Raw genomic sequence first — 22185 nt, 5'->3', positions numbered from 1 at the left:
ATCCCATTCGATTTGTAAAGTTGATTAAATCTGAAGATTCAATTAAACCGCCTCTGAATCCCTTCTCCAAATTGAGTTTTTGCCTGGCTCTTAATACGATGGCTGGATTATTTTAATAGGAAACATCAATATGCCAAAAGTCAGGGTTTCTTGTTTTGGTTTTTTTTTTTTTTTAAACTTAACCATCTTTCACACAAAACGTCCATGAGGTTAAAGCAAGACCAGCGAACGATGTTTGAAATCAGCAGACGAGCTACGGTTGGCATCGTGCCACGGAGTTTCAGAAAGCGAGAGAGCCGTAAGACCCTGCCGGCTGCCACTCGTCCTTGGCCAAGACCCTTGGCCAAGGAGTTTATAGAAGCTCATGCCAATAGGCTGGCATCCATCCTAAGGTTTTTTTCCGGGGCTCCCTGAAGGGCAGTAAGTATACAGTGACCTTGGTGCCAGCATGGAGATGGTGTCACTGGCACAATTACCGTGCCCCTCGTGGAGATGTAAAACCAATTGGGGAGGCGTGGCAAAGTCAGTCCTGTCGTGGAGAAGATTGAACATTTTGGCAGGATGCCTCCGAATCTGTAGTTCTGGTGATCGATCATTTAAGAAGCCCACGTCGCTGACATTGGAAGCAAGAACGGAGAGCTTCTCTAGACTCCGTAGGACGTGGTTGCAATGGAGAAGATGCCCTCAGCTTCCTCTTGTATCCTTATGATTTACATTGACTGTTTCCTAATATGATTTGATCGCTTATTGTACCCTATGACTATCATTAAGTGTTGGACCTGATGATTCTTGACTCTTGATGAATGTATCTTTTCTTTTATGGACACTGAGAGCATCTGCACCAAGACCAATTCCTTGTGTGTCCAATCACACTTGGCCAATAAAGGATTCTATTCTCTTCTGTTCTCTTGAGCCCAAGAGATGGACTGCCCCGTGCTCCGATGGTCCCCTCTGTGGTGTGTAAAACTCCTTCCTCGTAACACATCCTTTGTTCTTCTCCACCACCAGATTTCATTGCATCCTTCTGAATCAATTCCAATGACGGCTTTTATGGAGCAGTGAGCTGTGTGCACACTAGCAAATGGTCCAGATTATAAATGTCCTCTTAGGAAGACGGGGTCCAAGAGAGCTTCAACCCTCAACAGCGTTCAAGCTCAGGGAATTTGGAATCAAAGGTAGGGAAGTTTGACGGTTTGAAGCACAGCCTAAAGACCTTCTTTGACCCCAACCATGCAACATCCCATTGAAAGGTTCCATGGTGCATACAGAAGGGGTATACAAAGTACGTCTCTCTCCCCCTCCTCTTCTCCTCCTCTTCTCCTTCTCCCATTTTCCTTTTCTTATCTCTCCTCCTCCCTTTTTCTCTTTTTTTCTCCTCCCATTCTCCTTCTCCCTCTTCTCTCCCTCCCATTCTCCTTCTCTTCTCCTTCTCCCATTCTCCTTTTCTCTCTTCTCTACTCTTCTCCCACTCCCGTTCTCCTCCTCTTCTCCTTCTCCCATTTTCCTTTCCTTATCTCTCCTCCTCCCTTTTTCTTTCTTTTTTTCTCCTCCCATTCTCCTTCTCCCTCTTCTCTCCCTCCCATTCTCCTTCTCTTCTCCCTTTCCCATTCTCCTTCTGTCTTTTCTTCTTCTTCTTCTCCTCTCTTCTCTTCCTTCCATTCTCTTCTTCTCTTCTCCCTCCCATTCTCCTTCTCTTCTCTCTCCCTCTCCCATTTTTTCTTTTCTCCTCCCATTCTCCTTCTCTTTTTCTTCTCTTCTCTCTCTCTCCCTTCCATTCTCTTTTTCTCCTTTCCTCCCATTCTCCTTCTCTTCTCCTTCTCCCATTCTCCTTCTCTCTCTCTCCCTCTCCCATTTTTTCTTTTCTCTCCCATTCTCCTTCTCTCTCTTTCTCTTCTCTACCTTCCATTCTATTCTTCTCCTCTCCTCCCATTCTCCTTCTTTCTCCTTCTTTCCTCCTCCTCCTCCTCCTCCCATTTTCCTTTTCTTATCTCTCTCCTTCCTTTTTTTTCCCTCCCATTCTCCTTCTCCCTCTCTCTCCTCCCATTCTCCTTCTCTTTTTCTTCTCCTCTCCTCTCTTCTCTTCCTTCCATTCTCTTTTTCTCCTTTCCTCCCATTCTCCTTCTCTCTTCTTCTCCCATTCTTCTTCTCTTCTTTCTCCTCTCCCATTTTTTTTTCTCCTCCCATTCTCCTTTTCTCTTCTCTTCTCTTCTCTCCTCTTCTCTTCTCTCTCTTCTTTCTCTTCTTTCTCTTCTTCTTCTCTACCTTCCATTCTATTCTTCTCATCTCCCTCCCATTCTCCTTCTTTTCTCCTTCTTTCCTCCTTCTCTTCTCTCTTCTTTTCTCCCTCCCATTCTCCTCCTCTCTTCTCTCCTCCTCTCCTCTTTTCACTTCGGAGGAAGAGACCTGACTGAACTTTTGAGCATGTTCTTCCAAATTCCCTTGGAACGGACTGTCAGGTGGAGCTTAAGCCATCTACAAAAAAAACTCTGTTTGCCGAATCATGGTTGCCCCTATCACAGGGGTGGGCAACTATGGCCCCTTTTATGAATTATGGACTTCAACTCCTAGAATTCCTGAGCAAGCCATGCTAGCTCAGGAATTTTGGGAGTTGAAGTCCACAAGTCATAAAGGGGCCATAGTTGCCCACCTCTGCCCTATCACGATGCTCTCATTGAGACACAGTCAACTATCTCTGTTGCGCAAGAGGTGAGAAAATTGTTAAATGGGACTGCGCCAAAAAAAACCTGATAGACCTCCCTCACCTGGGAATGAAGAGATATTTCTGCAAACTGCAGAACAGCAGTGAGACTTGAAAATGAAATTGTGCTGTTCCAACTACAAAGGATTTTATCTCTTAAGGGGAAAAAATGTATTACATTTCCTTGGTGAACCAGGAGAATCGACTTAGAAGTAGCAGGAAAAAAAAAAAGAGGGTGGAGGGGAATTCTCACTAAATGCAGAGAGGATCACACCACTATTTTAAATATTTCACTTTGTCCTGGGTTGCAGGGTTGCGTACCAAGGGCGAAAACAACTAGCCACCATCTAATGAAACACGCTAACACCAAGAGAGTTGAAATAATGCTTCCTTGAAATGGCGTTTTCTTTCATTTAATGGTTTTCTTAGTGAGAGATTGGAACAGGTCTATGATAGCACAGAGTTCATGTAACGGAGCCAGGGATGAAAAGAAAGAAATACAATGAACAGTGAGAACTCACCACCATCAAGATGCGTGAAGCCATCAGACCCACAGAAATTACAAATCGGAAGGAAGGAAGGAACTGAGGGAGGAGGATGTGATGGGTGGATGGAAGAAGGGAGGGAGGGAGGGAGGAACTGAGGGAGGGAAGGAGGAAGATGTGATGGATGAATGGAAGAAGGAAAGATGGATGGATGGATGGATGGATGGATGGAAGGAAGGAAGGAAGGAAGGAAGGAAGGAAGGAAGGAAGGAAGGAAGGAAGGAAGGAAGGAAGGAAGGAAGGAAGGAAGGAAAAGACATGGAAGAGGAGGGAAGGAAGAAAGGAAGGAGGAAGGAAGGAAGATGGGAAGAGGGAGGAAGGAAGGAACTGAGGAGGAGGAAGATGTGATGGATGGATGGATGGATGGAAGGAAGGATGGAAGAAGGAAGGAAGGAAAAGACATGGAAAGAGAGAGGGAAGGAAGAAAGGAAGGAAGGAAGGAAGGAAGGAAGGAAGGAAGGAAGGAAGGAAGGAAGAAGGAAGGAAGGAAGGAAGGAGGGAGGAAGGAAGGAAGGGAAGGAAGGAAGGAAGGAAGATGGGAAGAGGGAGGGAAGGAAGATGAGTGAGGGAGGAAGATGGATGGATGGATGGATGGATGGATGGATGGAAGGAAGGATGGAAGAAGGAAGGAAGGAAAAGACATGGAAAGAGGAGGGAAGGAAGAAAGAAGGAAGGAAGGAAGGAAGGAAGATGGAAGAAGGAAGGAAGGAAAAGAAGGAAGGAACTGGAAGAAAGGAGGAAGGAAGGAAGATGGGAAGAGGGATGGATGGAAGAGGGAGGAGGAAGATGTGATGGATGGATGGATGGGTGGATGGAAGGAAGGAAGGAAGGAAGGAAGGAAGGAAAAGACAGAAGGAAGGAAGGAAGGAAGGAAGAGAAGGAAGGAAGGAAGGAAGGAAGGAAGGAAGGAAGGAAGGAAGGAAGGAAGGAAGGAAGGAAGGAAGGAAGGAAGGAAGATGTGATGGATGGATGGATGGATGGAAGGAAGGATGGAAGAAGGAAGGAAGGAAAAGACATAGAAAGAGGGAGGGAAGGAAGAAAGAGAAGGAAGGAAGGGAGATGGGAAGAGGGAGGGAAGGAAGGAACTGAGGGAGGGAGGAAGATGTGATGGATGGATGGAAGAAGGAAAGATGTGATGGATGGATGGATGGATGGAAGAAGGAAGGAAGGAAGGAAGGAAGGAAGGAAGGAAGGAAGGAAGGAAGGAAGGAAGGAAGGAAGGGAGATGGAAAGAGGGAGGGAAGGAAGGAAGAAAGATGTGATGGATGGATGGATGGATGGATGGAAGGAAGGATGGAAGAAGGAAGGAAGAAAAGGAAGACATAGAAAGAGGGAGGAAGGAAGGAAGGATGGAGATGGAAGAAGGAAAGGAATGGTGGAGGAAGAAGAAGGAAGGAAGGAGAAGGAAGGAAGGAAGGAAGGAAGGAAGGAAGGAAGGAAGGAAGGAAAGCTACTCCCTGCAGGCAGAAGAATTGTGTGGAGTATTCTCCTTAACAAAATATTCAACACAATGTTCACTTTGAACATTCAGTTCAAAGATGCCATTTCCCACCTGTGGCCAAACACAGCCCAGCACTCGCCATCTGTCTGCTTGGCACAGGTTAAAACGGTTCCTCCCTTTCATTCCGAAATTTGCCCTTGGTGGGAACATTGGGCCCCAACCTGGCAGCAAAGAAAGTTCAGATCCTCGTAATTGGCCTGTTCTCAGCTCTGCTGGCCAACAGGCTCGCTAGGAAAGAGGCCGCTATAACAACAAGGAGATGGCGAAAAGGCAGCAAAGATGCCTATTTTATTTGTTAGAAAGAGTAGTCATTTTCTTTTTCTTTCTTTTCTTTTATTCCTTCCCTTCCTTTCTCCCTTCTCTCTCCCTCTTTTCTTTCTTTTTCTTCCTTCCTTTTCTCTCTCTCTCTTTCTTTCTTTCTTACTTTTTCTTTCCTTTCCTTCCTTCTCTTTCTTCTCTTTTCTTTCTTTTTTCTTTCTTTCCTTTCCTGGTTCTCTCTCTCTTTCTTACCCTCCTCCTTTCTTTCCTTCTCTTTCTTCCTTCCTTCCTTTTTTTCTTTCCCTTCCTTCCTTTTCTCTTTCTTTCTTTTGTTTTCTTTCTTTTCTTTCCTCCCTTCTCTCTATCTTTCTTTCCCTCCCCCACTTTTTCTTTCTTTCTTTCTTTCTTCCTTCCTTTTTTTCTTTCCCTTCCTTCCTTTTCTCTTTCTTTCTTTTGTTTTCTTTCTTTTCTTTCTTTTCTTTCCTTCCTTCTCTCTATCTTTCTTTCCCTCCCCCACTCTTTTTCTTTCTTTCTTTCCTTCCTTCCTTTTTTTCTTTCCCTTCCTTCCTTTTCTCTTTCTTTCTTTTGTTTTCTTTCTTTTTCTTTCTTTTCTTTCCTTCCTTCTCTCTATCTTTCTTTCCCTCCCCCCACTCTTTTTCTTCCTTCCTTCCTTCCTTTTTCTTTCCCTTCCTTCCTTTTCTCTTTCTTTCTTTTGTTTTCTTTCTTTTTCTTTCTTTTCTTTCCTTCCTTCTCTCTCATCTTTCTTTCCCTCCCCCACTCTTTTTCTTTCTTTCCTTCCTTCCTTTTTTTCTTTCCCTTCCTTCCTTTTCTCTTTCTTTCTTTTGTTTTCTTTCTTTTTCTTTCTTTTCTTTCCTTCCTTCTCTCTATCTTTCTTTCCCTCCCCCCACTCTTTTTCTTTCTTTCCTTCCTTCTCTTTCTTTTCTTTCTTACCTTCCTTTCATTCTCTTTCTTTCTTTCTTTCTTTCTTTCTTTCTTTCTTTCTTTCTTTCTTTCTTTCTTTCTTTCTTTCTTTCTTTCTTTCTTTCTTTCTCTCTCTCTCTCTCTCTCTCTTTCTGTTTCCAGATTAAAAATAGAAAACTATGGCTTCTCATCTACGTCTCCTGTTTTCACACTCAGTGTGGAGAGATGATGTGCCCCCTGCACCCTCATCACAGGCGTGCAAACACACACACACACACACACACACACACACACACACACACACACACACACACATCTTACTGCCGGACGACAATGCTTTTCCAAACCGGAAAAGGATTATGCAAAGCAGAAACTACATTTTCCCCCTCCAGGGAAAGGCTAATCCAGTATTACCGAGAACAGCAACAGAGTGGAGGAAAAGGATGGATGTGCATATTGGGGAGGTTTGGGGCACAATCATATCTGGGAACCTTGAAGCACAAGAGAAAGGATGCAGTCGATGGCCTGAATTCTATGGGATGGGAGACCACCAGGAGTAGAATCGTGCAAATTAGCAAAATTGGGGAACATATGCGCCCATTAATAATTTACACCCATACTCAAGGATGGCAACTGTGGCATCTAAGGTGGCCTAAACGACCCTCACACAAACACAACAGGAAGAAGAAGATTGCAAAAGGCTTTCAAAAAAAATTCTCCATCCCTGAATATCCCACAATATCCACACAACTATATAGGAGAGAAGAATTTTTTTAAAAAAAATAATCTTTTTTTTTTTTTATCCCTCACACATAAAGTGACAATTTATTCACCCAGCCACAAAATTCTCAGTTTCAACAGGTCTCTATTATTACCATTAGCAATGGGAAGTTTAAATGTGATCTTAATTAAATTCTTGTTTAAATTTGCATAGAATTGATTAAGAAATAAGAGAAGGAAAGAGAAACACATCTCTCTCTCACTCACACACAGCTCTTCTAAGGAAGTTTAAGATTTGCAAAACGGATATGAAAAACAATGCATCATTTCTGCAAAAAAAAAAAAAAAAAATGACCTGACCCCTTTTTTCATCTCTTGAAAGAGTTGTCCAATCAATTAACCGATCCAGATAATCTATTAAACACCGCAGCGCTTAATTATCACCATCAATTCACAGTTCTGCAAACAGGGCTGGCGGTATTTTAATTTTAAGTGTGTTTTTTTTTGCTTTCGCTTTTAATGAGGTGACGGTTAGGCCTCTTATGCTACATGTTCCCCACCAACATTTCCATCTTTTGCAAAGGGCATGGATGTAAATCCGAGCTACTGCACGGACCGTATAGACAAGAGAGTTTGATTTATTTATTAAAACAAATTTATAGAGCTGCCCGATGCACACAACAGTTCCTTCCAAAGTTGGCCTTACAAATAACTTTAAACTCGATTGGAACGGGCCAGTTTTATGGATCAAAGGCTTCCTACAATATTTCTGATGCATTGCACCCAACATCTCTTATCTGGTGCCTTTCAATGAATGACAGAATTGGAAGGGACCTTGGAGGTCTTCTAGTCCAACCCCCCTATACTATTTCAGACAAATGGTCGTCCAATTTCTTCTTCTGAACCTCCAATGGAGCAACGCCAGAGGTGGGTCTTCAGCAGGTTCTGACCAGTTCTGGAGAACCGGTAGTGGAAATTTTGAGTAGTTTGGAATTCCACCTCTGACTGGCTCCGCCCCATCTATTCTGATTGGCTGGGTCTCCTTTTGTCGCCCTGCACAGGAGAACGGAGCTGGAAAGCAGGTTAGTGGGGTGGGAAAGGAAGGGAAGGGGGATTTTGCAGTAATCTTCCCCTGCCACGCCCACCAAGGCATGCCCACAGAACCGGTAGTAAACAAATTGAATCCCACCACTGAGCAACACTTAATTTTTTTTTCTCCTGGCGAATAAGAGTTGGGGTCTTCTACCAATACAGAAATAATTTTGGAACCAACTCTGGCAACCCCAAAAGGTCAAACCAACATTAGTTCTTAGGGCCAGAAAATAAGGTTGAGGAAAAAGACACTAAGCTTCCAATGCATTTCTTGTCCCATCAAATGTGATTGGCACCCAATCTTGAGTGTTTGAGAGATAAAAATTGCCACCATTATTTGTTTGCTCTTTAAGGAATGGCCCCACATCTTTGAATTCTGGGTCTGTCTGATGTCCTGCTGACCATCTGCATTACAGGTTGGTCTTGGAGTCCACTGTTCTGAGGTGGCCTTTTCTAGAAGGAGGAAGGGGTCAAGCTATTTTCAAAAGCTCCTGTAAGCCAGACAAGGAATAATAATGGATGGAAACTGAACAAGGAGAGATTCAACCTGGAAATAAGGAGAAACTTTCTGACAGTGAGAACAATCAACTTATTGAACAGAAGTTGCCCTCGGAATTTGTGGGAGCGCCATCAGTTGAGACTGGAGATTGGACTGTCATTTGTCAGAAATGGTGTAGGGTCTCCTGCTTGGGCGGGGGGTTGGACTAGATGACCTACAAGGTCCCTTCCAACTCTGATTATCTGTATCTGTATGTAGAAGTGATCGAAGTCGATCTTCACAATGAGAGGGGACTCCAGATTGATGGAATTTTGTGGACCTTGGTGGTCCCACTTGATTCTCCTGCTTTATATGGAGTATGTGGGGTGCTCACAACCCACCCAACCTGTCAATATGGACATCATCATGGCTCCTGGGTCAACAGAGACCTTTGTTTCACTTCAGTGTTGCATTTTGTTTCACTTCACTGTTGCATTGCTACCCTTCCATTCTACCCTACCCTACCCTTCCATTCCAATCCATTCAATGCTACCCTACCCTACCCTTCCATTCCATTCTATCTACCCTACCCTTCCATTCCACTCTATCTACCCTACCCTTCCATTCTACTCTATCTACCCTACCCTTCCATTCTACCCTACCCTACCCTACCCTTCCATTCCAATCCATTCAATACTACCCTACCCTACCCTTCCATTCCACTCTATCTACCCTACCCTTCCAATCTACTCTACCCTACCCTTCCATTCCATTCCAATCCACTCCACTATACCTTACCTACCCCACCCCACCCTACCCTACCATTCCATTCTATTCCTCTTCGGGGGGTAGTGCCCAAACCACTTAATTCTCTTTCTTTCACGACTGGTTTTGTAGCCTTGAATGCCAACTTGACTCTCCACTCTGCGTTGACCAGCGAGGAACCAAGAGCGTTTGCGGTCTGACTCAGCTTGTTTGTGTCACTTTTGGGGGTTCAACACGCCATTCTCCACTGTCCCCCAAAGGAGTCTTAGAGAAGAAGGCCAAGATTTTTTTGAGCCTAATAGAAGTCGTCCTTGTGCAACCCATCCTCTTTTATTAAAATTAATGATGTCTCACTTGAGTTTGTGGGATCTATTTTCCATCTGTAAAGGGGGCTTTTGTTTGGAGAAATTAAACAGAGACCATTTCAACCTCTTCTATTCCAAAGACACGGTAGCTTTTATGCTCTGTTCCTTTTTCTCATTCTAGTCCACGGTGCAGCCTGCTGCTGTTATTGCCATATATATCTTTATCATCTAGCCAGAACACTTCTGTCGACGGGCAGATTAAAGAAATGCTGAATAAACGCCTAATTTGGTCCGAACCTTTGCACACCAGCGTTAAAAGGCGTACAAATCAGCTAAACCCCTCCTTTGAATTCACACAATTGCTCCAATTTTGCCATTTTGATCTGATGGCGGGTGGGATTGAGTTATTTCCAAATCGAAGCATCTTGAAAATATTTCCATTTTTTGAAGAAATGACCTTGCACAGAATGCCAGCAAGAATACAACTGAATTCTAAATAGATATATATATATATAGAGAGAGAGAGAGAGAAAGAGAGAGAGAGATTGCTAGGGGCAAAACGATAAGATACAGAACAAGAATTTTTTTTCTCATTTTTTTCCAAGGTTGGTCAAAGAAATCACTGAGGGCAAAGAGTTAAGGCTGAGTGGCAATCAAATATCCAAGACAGGTTTTCAATTCCGTCCACAACCTGAAAATTTAATGGGTTTGCAGATAAGTCTGCTTCTGACTCCATGCAGGTGATCCAGAACTAAATGGTGTTGACAGAGATTGCTAATAGAACACAGGACAATTTACGTGTGTGTGTTTTGGGGTGCGTCAGCCGGATAGCTCCACCCGTTGTTAAAAAGAGGCAAATATTCTAACAGAAAGGACAGAAAATAGGGTAGGATATGGAATGGAATGGAATGGAATAGAATAGAATAGAATAGAATAGAATAGAATAGAATAGAATAGAATAGAATAGAATAGAATAGAATAGAATAGAATAGAATAGAATAGAATAGAATAGAATAGAATAGAATAGAATAGGACATGATATAGGATGGGATGGAATGGGATGGGATAGGATATGGACTGGACTGGATTGGACTAGACTAGAGTAGAGTGAAGTGGGATGGGATATGGGATAGGATATGGGATGGGATAGATAGGATATGGACTGGACTGAACTAGAGTAGAGTATAGAGCCGAGTAGGATGGGATGGGATAGGATATGGAATAGTATAGCATAGCATAGCATAGAACAGAACAGAACAGAACATGATATGGAATGGGATGGGATAGGAAAGATAGAATAGGATATGGAATAGGATAATACAATAGGGTAGGGTAGGGTAGGGTAGAATAAGAATAAGAATAGAATAGAATAGAATAAGAATAGAATAAGAACAAGAACAGAACAGAACAGAACAGAACAGAACAGAACAAGAATAGAATAGAATAGAATAGAATAGAATAGAATAGAATAGAATAGAATAGAATAGAACAGAATAGAATAGAATAAGAATAGAATAGAATAGAATAGAATAGAATAGAATAGAATAGAATAAGAATAGAGTAGAGCAGAGCAGAGCAGAGCAGAGTAGATAGAATAGAATAGAATAGAATAGAATAGAATAGAATAGAATAAACAGAATAAGAATAGAATAGGGAACAGAATAAGAATAGAATAGAATAGAGTATAGAATAGAATAGAATAGAATAGAATAGAATAGAATAGAACAGAATAGAATAGAATAGAATAGAATAGAACAAGAACAAGAATAAGAATAGAATAGAATAGAATGTAGAAAAGTAACCCAGTTATTTTCCTATGGGTGCAAATATAATTGAGTTTATTAATTCTCACTTCCTAGTAAGGATGCATAGAAAAAGAGAAAGTTTATGCTTTCTGCACAAGACTCAATTTATTCCCCCGATACATGTTTTTGTTTTCCTTTTAAGATGAGTGAAGATTAAAAACATGTTAAATTCAAGGTCAGGCACTACACAAACTTCATCTAATTATAATCGACTCTGTTGGGTTCCCATTATGACTTAAGCTTGGTAGTCCTCGACTTACGACCATTCATTTAATGACTGGTTAAAGTTATGACGGCCCTGAAAAGACGTGACTTACAACCGGCCCCTGGCGCTTCACTTTTGCAGTGTCCCAATAATCAGAAGCTTGCAGCATCTCGGGGGTCACGTGATCCCCATTTGTGACCTTTCTGGCTGGCTTCTAACATGCACAAGTCAAGGGGGGAAGCTGGGTTCGCTTAACAACTGGACGATTCACTTAGCGATGGCAGCAAAAAAAACGGTTGCGCGATCGGCTGCAAGTCACTTAAACTGCGTTGCTTAGTGATGGAAGTTCCGGTTCCAATTATGGCCAAGCCGAGGACTACCGTGTCCTGAAATTTAAATTCATTTTTACATAGATCGTCCTCTAGAAGTTCCCCCTCGCGTCCACATACACCAAACGCATGCTTCGCACGAGCACGCGGCATTTGTAAACTGCCCGTTTTCACCTCTCATACTCACTTTCTACTGCAGCCCCGGTGAGTAAAACAGCTGAGGGGCGGCACAATCAGGCCGTGTGAATCAGCTGAGTTGCAAAACACAGAAATAAAGGACAGAACTAGGGCAAGGGTGGGTTGGTGGGGCCAAAGGATTGCCGGATCTACCGGTTTGGGTTGAAGTAATTCCCCGTTAGAAGAATGAGCGCATACAGGGAGACGTAGTGAGAGTAGTGTTTGAATAATACACACAGCACACAGATACACTGTACAATAAATGTAGGTTTTTACTTCCAGAAACGTTTAAGCAAAGTTCAAACAAACAGTCCAAAGGTATTCACAGGTAAGATCAGTCAGTTTTCAGTCCAGGGATAATCCAATAACAAAGTCCAGTGTCAAAAACGGTTCATTATCAGACTTACACCAAATCCAAGAATAGCAGTCAATAAGAAAGAAACGGCCATACTCTCCAACAGAAGGAAACAGAGATACACTTACACTCTCTTCTGAGACTAAGACTAAGACAACCCAGGTTTCTGGCTCCATCTTATGGCCATTTGAGAAACCACACCCAACTACAGCTTTGCATTTTCTTAAAGATACAGTTTTAAAATGTCTGTCCCGGTTTATATATTGTCCAACCCAAATAGCTGTTAGGTGACTAACAGTTTGCACATACCAGTCTGAACCGGCTGAATCCCATCCCATCCCTGGTCGTATGTTTTAGCCTCCAGTCCCCTGATCATCTTGGTTGCTCTAAAGACAAACCAGACTCACCCGATACCAGACGATTTCTCTCATTCTGCCGTCGGTCTTGAAGTTACACTTCAGGGTGACGGCGTCGCCCACCACCACAGGTGGTAGAGGCTCGATACTGACCGTGAGGTAGCCTAGAGCAGAGAGAAGAAACGAGAGGTCAATTATGGAGCATTTTTCTGATGGGTTTCCTGGACTGAGGGACCTCAAGATCAAAGGTGGTCTTCAGCCGGTTCCGACCAGTTCTGGAGAGCCGGTAGCGGGAAATTTTGAGTAGATTGGAGAACCGGCAAATACCACTTCTGCCAACCCCATCTATTCTCTGCCTCCCATTGAGCCCCAGCTGATTGGCTGGGTCTTCTTTGGTTGCTGTGATGACCCAAAGGGGAGTGGCCCAAAGGCAACACAGTCAAATAAGCAAGAAGAGTCCCCTTTATTATCTCCAACTTTGCCCCCAATGTCCCGGTTACCTTCGGCTGGAGAAAAACTCTCCCAGGATCAACCTTTAACTGGAGAAAATTCAGTCCAAAACAAGGCACACACAAACTGTAACTAAAAATCCAACTAAACCAAGCTGCAGCAATTAACCTGACAAGGCAAGGAGAAGGACTTTCAGACTGGAAAGCACGACAAAACACACCCAGTTGGGAAGATGCCAGGAACACCGATAAGCCACAATACAAGACAAATTCACGAGTTGCTTCCAACAGCTTGCTGTATGCGGCTTACCTTTTTTATACACTGTGTTCCCAGCTGCAGCTAATGAAGGGAATCAGGGCCCTTGCCTCCCCCGTAAGCCACACAACCCATGTTGCTCCCTTCTCCGTTCCTCCCGGCGTGCCCTAGGATTAAGAGGGGGGTGGGCCTGGGTCTTCCTCTGAATTCCCTTCTCCCTTGTTCTATCTCTCCCCTGCTCTGCCCAGCCAGGCTTTGCCCTTCCCCAGTTTCTTCCACAGCCAATGGGAGCCACACTCCCGCTCCCTGTCAGCTGTTCGGCCTCCCCCTTCCAAATTGGATTCTAACAGGGGCATGACAGCTGCCCTGCCCAGGAGAACAGAGCTGGAAAGCAGGTTAGAAGGGTGGGGAGGACATTTCATGTTGTGTTAAATGGGAAAAAAAGGGAGTAAAAATTGATTTGGTCGAGTACTGTATTTTTATTCATTAATCCTGTACTTGCAAATCCCGAGTGCTGTAAAGCAGGGGTCCCCAACCGCCGGTCCGCGATCGACCGGGCCGCCGGACTGGGCCGCATGAACAAGCCTACCGGCCGCTGAGCGTTAGCGCCATCTTTTTGGTAAAAGTGCCCGTGAGCTTTTCCGGTAGAAAGCTCACGGAAGCACTTTTTCATCAAAAGATGGCGGCGCTTAGCGCTGTGAGCTTTTCCGGTAGAAAGCCATTTCTACCCGAAAAGCTCACCGAAGCGCCGCTATTTTTTGACGAAAAGTGCTTCCGTGATGTCACCGAAGCACTTTTTCGTCAAAAAGATGGCGGCGCCCAGTTGACGCCGGTACCGGGCATGGCGCCCAGCTGATGCCGGAACCGGCGCGGCATCGAAAAGGTTGGGGATCCCTGCTGTAAAGCATTAAAAAAAAAAAACCAATCTTGAGCCTTGTTTTTTCCTTCTACTTTCTTTCCCTTCTTTTTCATAATATCCTGACTCTAACAAATAATGTTGTCATCTTCTTTTCTTAATTTCACTTTCGGCTTATTTTAAATTGCTTTTTTCTATGTTCTTTCGTGTTTGTGTTATGATTTGATTTAGTGGTGTTTTTTAAAAAAAATATTACCAGGGATTAGAATTAGTGGTATATTTCTGTTATTGGATTTATTAAACTGGCCTATTTTTTAAATGTGACTCATCTGTGGGCATTTTACTTTTGCTTCTGGATATTTTCTTTGTTCGCTGTCCTTTGAACGGCCATGTGTCTGCATGGATTTGGTGGTAGACAAATAGAACATATAAATAAATAAAATAACTACAAAACAATTGACAAAAGGGAGCCACTCGTAGTAGCCAGCAACACTGATTATCAACGGGATTTTAATTCCAGATACCCAGGACAAGTGATTCTAATTTGGGTATTATTATATTGTTTTGTATCAAATCAAAATCAACAGCAAAAGATTAAGTATTTAGGTATGAGCAAGAGGAAGATAGGTAGTCCTCAATTTATAACAGTTCATTTAGTGACTGCTTGAAGTTACGAGACTGAAAAAAGTGACTTACGACCGTTTTTTTTCACACTTACCACCATTGCAGCTATTCCCGTGATCATGTGGATCAAAATTCGGACGCTTGGCAACTGACTCACATATATGACAGTCCCAGGGTCCCCTTTTGTGACCTTCTGACAAGCGAAGTCAATGGGGAAGCCAGATTTGCTTAACAACCTGGTTACTGACTTAATGTCTGCCGGGATTCGCTTAACAACGGTGGCAAGAAAAGTCGTAAAATGGGACAAAACTCACTTAACAAATGTCTCACTTAGCAACAGAAATGTTGGGCTCAATTGTGGTCGTAAGTCGAGGACTACGTGTACTGGAATGTCTCCAAGCAAATGGTTATGATCAAGTGGTTTGAGTCTGTAATACAATACAGGAAGTCCCCAACTTATAGCTTATCCTCCTTCCTCCCTCCCTCCTTTTCCTTCCTTCCTTCCTTCCACTCTCCCTCCATTCTTTCCCTTCCTCTCTCTCCTTCCTTCCTCCCTTTTCCTTCCTTCCTTCCTTCCTCCCTCCCTCCCCTTCCTTCCTTCTTTCTTTCTTCATCTTCCTTCCCTCTTCCTCCCCTCCCTCCTCCCTCCCTTCCTTCCTTCTTTCCTTTTTCCTTCCTCTCCTCCCATCTCTTCTTTCCTTCCTTTGTTCCTCCCTCCTCCCTTTTCCTTCCTTTCTTCCTCCCTCCTCTCCCCTTCCTTTTCTTTTCCTTCCTTCCTCTCCTCCCTCCCTCCCATCTCTTCTTTCCCCTTCCTTCCTCCTCTCTCCCTCCTTTCTTCCTTCCTTCCCCTCCCTCCCATCTCTTCCCTCCCTTCCCTCCCTCCCATCTCTTCTTTCCTTTCTTCCTCCCTCCCTCTCCCCCCTTCCTTCTTTCCTTTCTTCATCTCTCCCTCTCCTCCCTCCCTCTCCTTCCTTCCTTCCTCCTCCCTCCCTCCCATCTCTTCTTTCCTTCCTTTCTTTCCTTTCTTCCTTCCTCTTTCCTTTTTCATCTCTCCCTCCTCCCTCCTCTCCTTCCTTCCTTCCCTCCCTTCTCTTCTTCTTCTTTCTCTTCCTCCCTCCCTCCTCCTTCCTTCTTTCCTTTCTTCATCTCTCCTCCCTCCTTCCTCCCTCCTCTCTCTCTCTCCCTCCTTTCCTTCCTTCCTCTCTCTCTCTCCCTCCCTCCTTTTCCTTCCTTTCTTCCTCCCTCCCTCTCCCCTCCCTTCCTTCTTTCCTTTCTTCATCTCTCCCTCTCCTCCCTCCCTCTCCTTCCTTCCTTCCTTCCTTCCCTCCTTCCAAAGGCAGCTTTACAGACCTATTCCGACAGACCTCATCCACACAATAAGAGATACAGGGAAAAAGCCATTGAAAAGAAGAAGAAGACGACGACAGCTGTCACCCCGATCCCCTATAGCCACCACGGTTTCCCCACGGATTTCTCCCTGGTCCTAACCTGGCTACAACCTGGCCCGTGGTCTGCCTCATCCATCACACCTGTTCAAACTCTGCAGAGCTCCCAGGTAAGGCAGTTCTGAAGGGACAGAACCGGGATGGAGGCAGGAGGATTTTTTAAAAAAATGTAAAAGTGTGTGCGTGGGGGGGAAAATAAAACCGCAGAAGCCCCCCAGTCGCCAGGGTGACTTCTGACAGCTGCCAAAAGAACACCTTGAGGGAAGGGAATGATGGATTAGGGACGGCCTAATCGTCTTTTCTCCGGTTCCCCTTGGCCTACTCAGCAAGGGGGAGGAATAGAGCATATTTCTCCCCCCTTTGCTCTTCAGTATTTCCACCATCATGGAAGAAGACAAGGGGGGGCAGCACCCACAAAGAACATTCTTTTCTAACAGCTGTGGCGAGGGGGAGGGGGCGCCCCCTGGCCCCGGAGACGCTCTTTAATTGCAGACCCCCAAATGTATCGGGGGAGTTGAACGGGGGCGAACCGCCTTGCAGACTACCCTGCCCCCCCCCCATGGCGCTAGTGGCATCGCTTTGACCCCGGTTTCCTGCAGGATACAGGAAGTCCTCGACTTACGACAGGAGTTGAGCACGGAAGATACAGGCAGTCCTTGCCTTACGACCAGAATGGAGTCCTCGACTTACGGCCAGAACTGAGCACAGCGGGTAGACATGTAGTCCTCGACTTGCAACCAGAACTGAACACAGCAGGTAGACATGTAGTCCTCGACTTACGACCAGAATGGAGCACAGCAGGTAGACATAGTCCTCGACTTAAGACCGGAAGTGAGTCCTCAACTTAAGACCAAAACTGAACACAGCAGGTAGACATGTAGTCCTTGACTTACAACCAGAACGGAGCACAGCAGGTAGACATAGTCCTCGACTTATGACCGGAAGTGAGTCCTCAACTTAAGACCAGAACTGAGCACAGCAGGTAGACATGCAGTCCTCGACTTACGACCAGAACGGAGCACAGCAGATAGACATAGTCCTCGACTTACGACAGGAAGTGAGTCCTCAACTTAAGACCAAAACTGAGCACAGCAGGTATACATGTAGTCCTCGACTTATGACCAGAACAGAGCACAGCAGGTAGACATAGTCCTCAACTTATGACCGGAAGTGAGTCCTCAACTTAAGACCAGAACTGAGCACAGCAGGTATACATGCAGTCCTCAACTTACGACCAGAATGGAGCACAGCAGATAGACGTAGTCCTCGACTTACGACCAGAAGTGAGTCCTCAACTTAAGACCAAAACTGAGCACGTGCATGTGTGCGCGGGGGGAGGGGCGCACATGGGAATTGCACACGTGGAGGCAGGGCGCATGTGCGGGGTTGTGCACATACGTGCAGTGGTGCAGGGGGGCGCACACATGCATGGGGAAGGGTGCATTTTGAGCACTTGTTGCCCCAAAGGTTAGCCATCGCTGGTATAGGGCCTCCGGCTTGAGCACGGGGTTGGGACTAGATGACCTCCAAGGTCCCTTCCGGCATTATTCTCTTCTATCATCAAAGCTGAACAGCAACAATGGGAAGTTTGGTTCTTTTGAATCCTACAATTCAAACATACAGGTCCTCAACTGAAAATTGCAGGAGAGAACAGACAATGGGGGCTCCGGTCGATTGAAGAAGAAGAAAAAGACAGGAAATACAAAATTTGGGAGGAATTTCTGGAAGAATGGCTTAATTCAAGACCAAAGCGGAGTCTAAGCCGAGGATGCCTAATAAGAGGGAGACATCAAACTTCCTTGGAGACGGAGAGAGAGTCAATTATCGACATTTTCACCAGAGGTTGAATTTGCTCCGAATTTCCAATTCTGCCCATTTCCAAAATAGGTTCTGGAGAAGAAAAAGCACTGGGGTCTCCTGGTGAGGCGTGGACTTCAATCTCCCTTGCAGATGGAACAAGTCAACTATCTCCTTAACGTTTCTGTAGGTCGAGCGCATCCAACCTGTCCCTTTTGCAAAACAGGTGCTGGAGGAAGGAAAAGCATCTGATGGGTGGACAGGGCTTCCCAGGTAATGGAGAAACCTCCTAACAGTGGGGCCAATTAACCAGTGGAACAGCTGGCCACCAGAAGTTGCAGGTGCTTCATCGCTGGAGGTTTTTAAGAAGAGACTGGACAGCCACCTGTCTGAAATGGTATAGGAGGGGCTGGACTAGAAGACCTCCAAGGCCCCTCCCAGCTCTATTCTGATTCCGATCCCAAACTGCCTTAGAGATGGACAAAGTCAAGCATCTCCTTGACCTTTCACCCGACGTTACATTGGCCTGGCCTGTCCATTTCCAAAGCAGGTCCTAAGAGCAAAGCTCTCCAACCTTGGTAACTTTTAAGACTGGTGGACTTCAACTCCCAGAATACCCCAGCCAGCAGGTCAAGTCAGCAGGCTGGGGAATTCTGGGAGTTGAAGTCCACAAGTTGCCAAGGTTGCAGAGCCCTGTCGTAGGGGGGAGAAAGAGGATCTGGCCACACGTCTCCACGCAAAGGCAGAAAATTTGCCAGAGAACAGGAAACACAACCCAACGATTTCCATTACAACCAGGGGTGGGGTTCAAAAACCCCAACAACTGGTTCTCTGTCCAGTTGCTGGGTGGGCATGGCCTACTGGAACTTCCAGGAGGGGCGTTTTTTTGCCTTCCCCAGGGTCCGGTGGCTTCCCTCAGGTCTCTGAGAGGGCGAAATCAGCCTCCCCCGGGCTCCGGAGGCCCTCCGGAAGCAGGAAACAGCCTCATTTCTGGACTTCCAGAATCACCGGAAGGGGCCGTTTTTCTCCGCACTTACTTGCATCCATAATGGGCCACGTGGAGACTCCTGGGAGGGGGAGGGACAGGGGGCCAGGCTAGCCGGTCGGTTCAACTACCAGTTGGGTGAACCCGATGTAAATTTAACATCCGGTTCGTCCAAACCAGCCCGAACCGGCTGAATCCTACCCGATTACAACCCTCCGCCTGGAACCAGGCCCTGTCAGATCTAAATCTCTCTCATTGCCCCTTTGAAAACTAAATTGCCCCTCTTGTCTCCTTTAATCGAGGCTGGAGCTGAATGGGGGCTTATTGCCACGCGATCTCTCTTCCCGTACCATTTTATCTCCACGCGGAAGGAAATAACACCGGAGCCTATCGCGGAGAGATGTAAATAATGTCTTAATGGAACTGTCATGCAGAGAGAGGGTAACAGAAACACAACTGCATACTGCAGAGAAGGAAGGGGCAGAATTAGGAAAACGGATGGTGGGAGGCGTAGCTGACAAGACCCCCTGAAGGTCCTTCTTCTCCAGAAGGCCCACCTCCGTTCACCAAGGGCGGGGCGGGAAATCAGGGGCACCATTCTTAAAATAACCACCTTCCTAGAATGCAACTGATGAGTTGTTGGAAGAGGCAGGGATCTCGCTGGTGTTCTTCAGTGCAATCATCTTTTTTGTTGTTGTTGTAAAAATGGCTTTCTCCGCCTCTGCCCAAACAAAGCACCTTGATGTGGAGAGGATCCGTTTCTGCAAAGGTCTATTTGTAACACGCAAGACACAATTTCTTAGTGTCTTATTCCTTTGAAGCTAGTGCAGGGAAGAAGAGTTATTTCCAATTTGATCAAGCAGAAAAGAGGAAATAGGAACAAGCAAGCAACTGGGATAAATGTCTATTCTAGACTCTATTGAACCTGGGCTGCAGGTATCCAGGTGACCACCAGATGGCAATAAAGAGTTTGAGTATCCATTATCTCCTTACTGCTGCCACCTAATGGCTATCTGCATGTTTAAATATCTATTTCTTTTTTTTGCTGAGAGAAAGCAGGGATGTTTTGCAGAAGTCTAGTGGTGAGACAATCCATGGTACGACTCAAGCCTAAACCAGGTTAAAGGAAAAAACCACTAATTGATTCCACCACTTCTATTTTTCCACCCCAGAAATTTTCAGCCTTCCTTTAACTGCCTTGGCACCATGAAAGAACTCCAGCTGATCAGGAGTACAGGCCCAAATAAAACACTTGCAAAACACATTGTAAGCTGTCAGCTTTGATTAGTTTTCCATGCTGTTTAAGAACAAATTAAAACCATCAAGAGTAAGAGCAACATTTCTTAATTAGAAGATGCAAGAAAAATCCTCGAGGATTGGGGACCATAAAATAAACAAAGCTGAGGTCCTTCTACGCTGTCCCGCTCTCTCTCTCTCACACACACACACATAACTGTAGTTTAGTGGGTTCATTAATATTCCCCCACAACTCCTTTCACCGAAAACCAGAACTGTCCCAATTAAGTCCAGCCACCAGCAGACCCATCTCCAGAGAAATGGGCAATGAGTCCACAAGGAATCTGAAAATTTCCCAATCAAAATAACACCCTCCCAGGCCAAATTAAATCCACAATACAAGAGGGTTCAAAGAGGCAAGGAAAGTCCAGAGTTCACAACGCACAATCTAAATCAAAGCGCAGAGTCAATCCAACTGCAAGGCAAGAAATCACAACGGACGAGAAAACACACAGCTAGGAAATGAACACGTTGTTTTCCTAGCATTGCTTTCATCTCTCTGCTGTGCTAAATAGTCAAGATAATGTTTAAATTTTGGGTTTTTTTGGTTTTTTTTTTGCAAAAGTGCTGCAGGAAAAACATATGTTTCTTTGGATAGTGAGGAACCTTTCCTGGCCTTCTCTGCGTGCTAAAATTGGGTATGATGGATTTGCAAAATGAAGACAGAAACCACGTCATATGCAAGGGAGTAATTGTGTTGTCCCACTCGTGCGCAAACACACACACACACACACACGCCACACAGGTTTAAGGAGTCTTTATTAAGGCTTCCAAGCCTGAAGTGGTATTCCCTGGGGCCAGCACCAACTCAACCCCAATGAGCTCCGTTGTTCTGACCCAGCCTTAGCAGGAGCAAGAAACAGACTCCTTGTCACGAAAAATCCCTCTCTTTATTTACCTCTTGTGAATGCATTGCATTCACCCACTGAAAAGTCCAGGCAATAATAGTCATTCAAAAAGTTAACGGCAGTAACAGGCCTTATCAGTTCCTTGCGATAATTGCAAAGGCTGCAAATTACATTCTGGCAAGCCGTCTCTATGGCACAAGACACAATGAGTAAAATCTTCAGAAAGACGAACTGTGTTTCTCCTACGAAAACTTACTCCCCTTTCCTTCGATTTATTCCCCAGCCAGGGAGGGGCCATTCAGCGTCCACACGTGCTTTGCTTCCTGAGTCGACTCTTTGTCCTCCGTTGCTCCCCTCTCCTAACAGCTCTGCGCATACGTGCATCTGGAACAGGCCCCAGCTATTCGTCCTCCTCACTCATATCAGCCTCCAAAAGGAGCTGCCTCTCCGGTGGCTGGGAAATGTCGGACGGCCCTGGTTCTTTCTCTGAGTCCGACAGAGAGCATCCATCCCAGCCTTCCCCAGACTCCAGAACTGGCCAGAGCTCTTTCCCAACCTCCTCTTCCTCATCCGATTCGGCCATCCGCTCCGCTGGCAGCCAGCGGCCACAACATCCACAGGCTACTCGAATTAAGCCAACGCTAGTCCTCAAGGCAACGTCCAGCCCAGTCCAGGAGGCCAAACCAAGTTCTTAAGGCAAAGATGAGTTCCAAGACAAAGGCCAATCCACAGGCAAAGGGAAACAGATGAAGAGACACAATCCAAAGTTCAAGGAAGGAAACAAACCCATCGTTCCCTCCATCATCTCCATCTGTCTGCTGTCCTAACTAGCCAGCTTTGGGGCAGCCCATCAAGAAGGGCTAGGCTGCCTCCACACAAACAATCTGTCTGACCTTCTCTGCTCCTGCCTATTCTCCGCCCTACATGTTCTTGGATCAGGCTCTTCCGTCCCAAAGACTGGCCCATAGATTTCCACTGCTCTCCTCTCCTCTGCCTTCTGCACATCCGCAGTCAGGCACTGGACCCAGCTATTCCTCCTCTTCCTCATCAGCCACCTCCAGACCTGGGGGCTGTAGACTCTCCACCTGAGGGCTGACGGCCCAGGCTCTGCCTCTGTCT

General features: G+C 45.4%; 1 protein-coding gene across 3 annotated transcripts in view; it reads right to left on the bottom strand.

Moving 5' to 3' along the window:
* Positions 1 to 22185, bottom strand: part of IGSF21 (immunoglobin superfamily member 21) — a 157563-nt gene that overhangs the window by 87477 nt on the left and 47901 nt on the right. For all 3 annotated transcript variants that reach the window (XR_015745522.1, XM_087944803.1, XM_087944804.1), the window contains exon 2: positions 12562 to 12674. Coding sequence is in view for 2 of the 3 variants with exons in the window: in XM_087944803.1 (XP_087800929.1) it covers positions 12562 to 12674 (113 nt within the window). In the remaining variant the exon portion in view is untranslated. The remainder of the gene's footprint in view (positions 1 to 12561; positions 12675 to 22185) is intronic.

The sequence above is a fragment of the Notechis scutatus genome, chromosome 16 (assembly GCF_049901735.1).
Source record: "Notechis scutatus isolate UNSWTSFEM ecotype Mainland chromosome 16, rNotScu1.2, whole genome shotgun sequence".
In the NCBI taxonomy this organism is placed as follows: domain Eukaryota; kingdom Metazoa; phylum Chordata; class Lepidosauria; order Squamata; family Elapidae; genus Notechis; species Notechis scutatus.
This window is presented reverse-complemented; position numbering and strand designations above follow the sequence as displayed.